This window comes from Ceratina calcarata, unplaced genomic scaffold (genome assembly GCF_001652005.2).
Source record: "Ceratina calcarata isolate Rehan_Ccalc_2016 unplaced genomic scaffold, ASM165200v1 scaffold246.2, whole genome shotgun sequence".
Lineage (NCBI taxonomy): Eukaryota > Metazoa > Arthropoda > Insecta > Hymenoptera > Apidae > Ceratina > Ceratina calcarata.
This window is the reverse complement of record NW_017146590.1, coordinates 149,908-157,813: the sequence shown is the minus strand read 5'-3', so window position 1 is coordinate 157,813 and position 7,906 is coordinate 149,908. Positions and strand designations below refer to the sequence as shown.

Below are 7,906 nucleotides of genomic sequence, written 5' to 3'. Positions count from 1 at the left end.
CCAATATGTACTGCAATGATTAAATAAAATAGTTTAGTGATTACATATTCCTGTTTTAAATTGCTCTTCATTTAGTCTTCTAAAACGAGTTTTATATATCACCATTTGCATGACTTTATTTACACGATTTTCTTTTACTGGCTAGGTTTACACTGTACAAAAGGAGGGTCAGGTGTACTTGAAATAACCAAGTTGATGTCACGCTTGCTAGTCCATAATGACAAGCAATACCAATACGATAGAAAAGTATGATACAAGTGGATACACGTCTTTATTCCACAGTTCCTTGCTTCCACTCCTTTTTGCTTATTCCCTTGTCGCTACCGCCACGACGACGCGACGCGACGTCTCGCGAAACAAACACGATAAACGGTCGTCGGTTGAAGAGAGAGGGGAAAAAAAAAGGGGGAAAAGGAGCAGGTGGAAAAATACGAGCCGGCGGGAAGGCGGTGAAATATGGCAGACAAATTGGTCGGTTGCTTTAGACGGCCACAGTTGGATACAGATATTCATAGCCACTTGACCCGAATGCGACGGTAAAAGCAGCCCCCCGGCCACCGCATCGGGAGGGATGGGAGAAGCCTAATAAAACGTAAAATACGGGGTGTAAGCTGCATTTCATTACTCCGACTGAGCGCGCGGGGGTTGCATTCCCATCCGTTCGAATTGATACGTCTTCCTCTCCCTCCGTGTCATTCCCTCTCGCTCCACCATTGACCGTCTCCCTTCTTTCTCTCGCATCGGTAAATTCGATCCTCCGGTTGGAACTCGAAACACGACGGATACGCGAGATATTTCAGCATCGGAAATTCGCATCGTCAATTTCATCGCGAAACTCTTTCCACCGGTTTATAGAAAAGAAATTCGTACAGCGAAATTCGAACGCTATACGCGTCTCTACGAGACATTTTAGATGAACCAATTTTTTTTCCCGACCATTTTTCTCTGAACATGCAAAGGAAGATAAGAAGCGAAACGTAAGAAGGTACACCTTATCGCAGCTTCCTTCACGATTCTTTAAAAAAGCATGTACGGTCTTCCTTCATCCAGAAACCGTACCTCCATATCTTATTGTCCCTTTTTGCACGACTCCAAGAACAAGAAACATAGTTCCGGTTTGCGAGAAAAAACTTGAGAAACGATCGCGAAGCAGGGCTGCAGCTTTCGGCTCGATCGATCGCCCGCCGCGGACGGAAGCGTAACGTTACGACGCGTGTCCACTTGTATCATACTTTCGTATCGTAACACCACTGCGTATCATTAAAAAAATACAAGCGATAATTAATTGGAGCGAATTTAAAGTCGAGCTTTATAATTAAGTAAACCGCGATATTATCTAGTCACGAAGAAGCATAAATAATAATATTCATAATAATATCTACGATATGTTTATTATTCGAGGGTGAACGTTAATTCTTCTGCAGTCCCATGAATAAAAGGCGTACGAGGAAAGGTTTTTAAACGAGCATTCTTGGTTCTCTTTCTAGAAACTAATTTCGTAAAGAACGTAGACATTCTCTTTTGACTCGCGTTGAATACAGAAGGAGCTCGTTAACGAAATCCGCTTGACTCTCTCCGCTTGTATTTCGTTATTAGAAAAATTTAATATGCGAAGATACACAAAATGCCGGACGCACCGTGAGCTCGCAGGATGGATACGAATTTCCATTTACGCTTCATCTCTTTTAATAAGAATTCAATTTCGCTTAAAAAATTCGCGATACATAAAGAGCAAGATAAAAGGCTGGTGGAAATTAAAAGCCGTCCGGTAGCCGCGAGCTTCCCGACGTTTAATCGATCGAGCCGGTTCCACGGAGTCCACGGATATTATAAATACCGAGCAGCTATTTTTTCGATTCTTGTCTTCTCGAGGAGAACAAGCAGAGTCCGTTGGTTCGAGGGAGTAAAACCAGCGCGGCGTGGCTTATCTGCAAAGCCAGAGAGTGTTTCGTACCTATGCAGACGACGGGACGGTGTCTGACAACGAGCGCGGTAGCTCCGTGCGCGTGTGTACCAACGTGGAGATGACGTGCTCTTAGCGAGCGAACAGTGAGCGATGGGAATGGAGTTTTAAAGAATATCCCTGGGTAAAAGTGAGCCAGGACGAGCGTTATCAATGGCTCGAATTCAAAATCACTCGCGTACGCCAGTAACTGTAACTGTGTGGCAAGCCCCTGTCTTTACGGACTGATCGAACGATTGACAAACGCGAAGGAACGCGAGGGAGAAACAGGTGCGAGGACAAGATGAATGAAAACGAGTGGACTATAAAGCACTCTGTTAAAAGGAAATAGTTGCAGACTCTAAGCGATAAATAACTTTCCAACCATTAATTTTAAACAGTCGTGTCGTTACTTGAAAAACGTTTTTTCATAAATAGGATTTGCGGTTTAGAAAATCATAAATATACATAATGAAACTATTCGAAATGGGAAACTTTTATGCACTTATCATGAGAGAGTGAATAGGTACATTGAATTAAACCAATTTTATAGGACTGTATCAAAATCAATAAAGAATAATTTAAAATGCTCGCCCTAAAAGTTTGTTCGATATTCAATTCACGAAATAAAGGAGGAAATGGTAATTTTCGGAAAACTGTGAATGAACGATAAAGCAGTGAAAAATAACTCGAATAGAAAATGTATGATGACCGTAGAGATAGATAGCAATGAGAATGCAGGAATCGGCGTGGAGGGATTAAGGCATTAGCGTTGCGAAAGCTGCATTTCTACTGTAACACGACTTTTCTTAACCCGTCGTCCCCGTTTCGTACATTTATTCATCACGATAAACTAATTTGCGCGAGACAATTACCGAGAAATTACGATCGTATTCATCGTGCATGCGAACGCCTACGAGGGGAGCAAATTATTTCGTTCGTCGGGGCCTGATATAATTAATAGCGGTTCGAATCGTTGTCGACGGCTCGTTATTGAGTAATCCGTTCACGGTGATCGACGATGGGTATGTAATTGCCGGCCGCGTGGATTTTCGCGTGTCGAAATCGAGAAGGCGAGGGCCGGTAAAGAGTTAGTTACCTGTAGATAATGAGTGACATTTTATTGTCGAGATCTCTCGATGCGATCGTGCGTGACACGTCATACGCAGCCGGTATAATATATTAACGTTAGAACTTTGTTCGCGATTATAAATGAAGCCCAGAGACAGATGGTCTATTCAAAGTGGTCAAATGTGTGTCAAAGAACGAGAAGTCTGTTTGCTACCGTCCCGTCGAAATGAATTTACGTTGAGCAATGAAACGCGTAACGAAGTAGCGGTATTACGCAAATTGTGTGTTCAACTTGTTTCGAGCAGACATAGTCGTTCTTCTGACAGTTTGATAGTTTTCAAATGCAGCGAGATAACCGTGGCAAAAAATTTGTTAAAAGGGTTACAGAAATAGATTCCCGCCTGTTTTGCTTAAAAAAGGAACAGGATGGTCGATCCTCTGATTCCCTCGCGAGGAGCGTTTCCGTTTATCAAGAAAATCAGCAATTAGGTGTTAGGTTTCCTACGCCGCGGTGGAACCAAACGATCGGAGGACAACACCGCTTGGCTCGCGGCTGCTATTCTTCGCGGCATCTCTTATTAAATCTCGGCATGAAATTCTTATTAAGCGTGCACTATCGCAGACACCCCGAGGATCCTCCGAGGCACATGCTTCGCTTTTATTCGGGGCTAACGTTCAAGGGAAAGGGAAAATATTATCCAACCCGCTGCTCTGTATCCACCGGCGCCGTGCCCTGGAATACTTACTCCCTCAAATTCAGATTCATCTATTCAGATTAATCTTCCAACGAGTATAAATCGTGAGAGCTCCTCTTTTCGTTTTATACAATCCCCAGTAACTCTTTGACTAAGAAAATACGATAGAAACACGTTTCAGTGATTTTATTATAAAGCTTTTAAGAAAATGTTTTCAAGTAACAGTCAGAGAATGTAGATTTAATCGCGCCTATTAAATGGCCAAATAGAATTTCTAAGTGTACTACACCGTTCCATACAAAGCATTCTTTTACAGTTCATACCTCAAAAGCTATAATATGAAGTGAATAATTAAAATAAGTAAAACAATAATAAATATTATTCAATTTCATGTACTTTGTTGTACTACTTCATGTACTGAAGTGCCTAGAAAATATATCTAGCATTTCATTAAATATCTTATCAATGACAATAATAAATAATTATATATTTTTATCTACGTATCCTGCGTTTTAATTATTGCTTTTACTATTCCTAAAAATTCCTATAAATTCTTTTTATATACTACAAAGGACAAACTAGAAAGCGTTCGAACAAGCCACTAAATTAAAATAAATTTGATGATACTAGGGTTACTATTAATACTATTAGAATACATTCTCATAGATAACAAAATTTAATGCCAAACATTGTTTAACAATAATGATTCCGATCGTATACCACGAAAAATATTAGAAACTCACATAATTCTGAGCGACTATATTTTCACGAAACGACGTACTATATACCGACGCAAAGACACTAAACTACTCGGTTAAATCGGGAATATATTATAGACCATAACACCAGATACAACTCGTTCCATCGCTTCTGGCGTCGCGTTCAAATTTACGTAGTCGCTGAATCGTTTCAATTAAGATGCTCCACACGACGTCGTCCTCGCCGAAGATAATGACGAGCACCAAACCGAGGGGACTCGATTCAGATACATATCCACATCTCTCATATCCTATCGGATCATCATTGCATCCGTTCATATACATAAGTTTAATGACGTATTGTAAAACATGTAGGCTCAGTCAGTGAGAATTATCATTGCAACAATTCATGATTTTTGCTATATAATTTATTATACTTGATTTTTTTTATTACGTATTATAATTTTTATAGTAGAATTATCATTGCAACAATTCATGATTTTTGCTATATAATTTATTATACTTGATTTTTTTTATTACGTATTATAATTTTTATAGGATTAAAATTCAAATTTTGTATTGTCATCTCTAGCATGACATACAAGGGTCAAAGGTTAATTATGATAGGTAACAATGATACGATACGAGGGTACGACAAGTGGATACGCGCGTTTCGACTTCGAAATCGGTTTTGATAGGATCGTTTCAACGGGAACGCGCCGCGCCGCACCGCGTCGCGCCGTCCCGAAGATATTGATTTCGAGAGGCACGGTGCTCCACAAACCTGGAGGCGAGCGTTCGAGGGATAAATCCCTCGGGGTAGGTGGCCCGAGGGGCGAAAACGTGAGAAATCGCGAGCGAGGGAGAGCTTATCTGCTATCTTGTCGGTTATTGAAAATAGGGCTGCTAGCCCAACTGCCTGCGAGCAAAGTGTCGTCGAATCCGAGTGTAGATAGAGGAACGATGCGCGAAAATCGAACAGAGGTGTAGAGAAGAAAAGAGGGGCCGTCCGCAAAGAAATGATCAACCATTTGTATCGATCTTTAATCGCGTAACTTTACAATCAAATTCTTTTTTAACGGTACCGAAAAAAGCATCACTGACTGTGTTTTGAGTCCCATTGGGCCCCCAGTCCCTCTTGACACTGCCACTCTTTAATCGCATCTTCTCAATGCGTATAATTTAAAAATCAAATCCTCCTTGAACATCAAGAAGAATTTAATTAAATATATATCCGAATGATTAGAAATCGATTTTCACTGATGCGAGACAAATGATCCTCGTAAAAAAATATTTAACGAGGACGTGAAAGATAAAGGCGTGGGTGGTAGAAGACAGCGCCGGTAATAATTTATTCGATCCATTGTGTACGAGACTAAGGAACAGTCGAAGCGGTATCTCAATTATAAAAGGTATCTAGCCTCTCCTTTATAATTACATAGCTACAGGAACGCGAACCTGTTGCAATAAACTATGCGCGAACCTATACAAAAAGACGCGAAAGTTCTTCGCGTGTCGATAGCTGGAAATGGAATATCGCGGCCGCGGCCTGGCATGAGTACACGCCTCCTAAATTCCCTTATCAAAGCCCACGCGCCTGAGCCGGGCTTAAGGGTGGAACGATACCAGTTGCCGGACGATCGCGACATAAATCATACGAAAAAGTCCCGATAAAGTATAAAGCTTAACATGGCCGAGCAGCGATACAGGGAAAGGTAGTTCTGGCATTGTCGTCTTGGTAGTGAGTGTCGTTTGGCGAGAGCGAAATTTTGTCACCGGTGAAACCAGTCCGGTGTAAATCACGAAAGGCGTGAACGGAACGGACAGGTCGAACAACCGTTAACCATCGTTCATTCCATATCTAAGGGGGTTAGCAAACGGTTGCTGTCCAATATCGTCTAAACGCGTACGCCCCCAGTCTGACAGATTCACTGTATAGACTAGCAACCGAGTTAACGCGAGCTACAAGCGTGACTGCTTGTCAAGTGGATTCTACACGGCAATTATTCTATTTCTATAATATTCAGAATGACGTTTCTTAAAAATTTCTATTCGCGTAAATTAGTCTCGACTGGAGATCGAATTACGATACACGCATTAACGTCAATTTATCAGTGTCTACTCGGTCGAGGCACGCGGTTAAACAGACTGGATTTAGATGTAACTTGAAGATTTTATCAGAGGCAAAGAAGTCGCGCTCACCGGTTTCCGGTGGCGAGGAACACACCCGCGTTGGCAGGACAATTGGCTATTTGAACCGGGAGACAATTATCTGTCCGGCTCCCCTAGATGCTACATTTATACTCTTCAAGCGAAAATAAACGTTTTTGAAAAACATTCGTCTAAATTATACTTGATCAGAGATCACATTACGGTACATACATTAACATGAATTTATTAGTACCTACTCGAGCGAGACACGCGGTGCACGTTAAACAGACTGCCACGGGATTTAGATGTAACTCGGCTGTTGTATCCGAGGGGAAAAAAGTCTCGCACCGGTTTCCCGTGGCCAGGAACACACCCGCGTTGGCGGGACAATTGGCCGTTGGTACCGGAGGACAATTATCTGTCCGGCTCCCTTAGACAATGGGTAGCCAACGTAGAACGTTATCGTGGGCCGGTCGCGTTACTTACAACACGTCCAGTTGCTTCCCTTTGTATTATAGTTTCTGGAAGCTCGTAAAGTTCGGCCAGCCGTTGCCTTTTTTTCTCCCTGTTAGCATTCAATTACAACGCGGCTCGCTTACCACGCACGGCAAACTCTGAGAAAGTCGAACGAGGGTTTACGATCGTGAACTCAACGAGACATATCGCAAGTTGGGACAACACGAAAAGTCCTGAAATTCGTCAATCCAGCGATTCTAATTAATGATAACTGGCTATATCGTTGAATTTTACAATTGATCAGTTTTAATTTGGCGTTGAAATGGCAAAAACAATGTCATATTCGAAATGACTCGCGTTCTTTGAAAGTGGAGACGAGATAAACTCGTACTGGTGAACTCGACATGACTAATCTGCCCGCCACGGAGAGTCTATTGTCGTTCGAAAGTGGAAAATCAAATTCCCGTGATAAGCACGGTCTGTTTGAGGAAGATTCGAACGGACGGGGTCGGACAAAAAAATTCCCTTCCATTATTCTTAGATGCTGCGTTATTAGAAATCTATACATTAGAAGCTTAGGGTGTGATCGTTATCTTCGCTGTTTCAGGTAACGACAGTGCCCGACGAGGGCGAAAACAGCTTTAAAATGCCCAGGGCTTCTGTGGTACACATGACTTCGACGGCGACCAGACCGCAGCACATGTCTCAGGTATCGATTATTCTTAATTATACCTAAACTACTGATTTTTATGCAACATGAGACATTTAAAAAAAAACACGTTGAAAAATATTATTATCTAAGCAGTCTATTTATTGGCTACTTGCAATTTATGATCTACTGGTGAAGAACTGTGTTCTTAAGGATATATTGGCTATACAGTCAATCCCACAAG

At 41.7% G+C, this 7,906-nt stretch overlaps 2 protein-coding genes across 3 annotated transcripts in view; one reads left to right on the top strand and one right to left on the bottom strand.

Moving 5' to 3' along the window:
• The window catches only part of LOC108622841 (Mediator complex subunit 20), a 100,894-nt gene that overhangs the window by 74,795 nt on the left and 18,193 nt on the right, over positions 1–7,906 (bottom strand). The window lies entirely within an intron of this gene.
• LOC108622840 (facilitated trehalose transporter Tret1-2 homolog) overlaps positions 1–7,906 on the top strand; it is a 75,095-nt gene that overhangs the window by 55,732 nt on the left and 11,457 nt on the right. For both annotated transcript variants that reach the window (XM_018020942.2, XM_026811759.1), the window contains exon 2: positions 7,621–7,722. In XM_018020942.2, the coding sequence (XP_017876431.1) occupies positions 7,621–7,722 (102 nt within the window). The remainder of the gene's footprint in view (positions 1–7,620; positions 7,723–7,906) is intronic.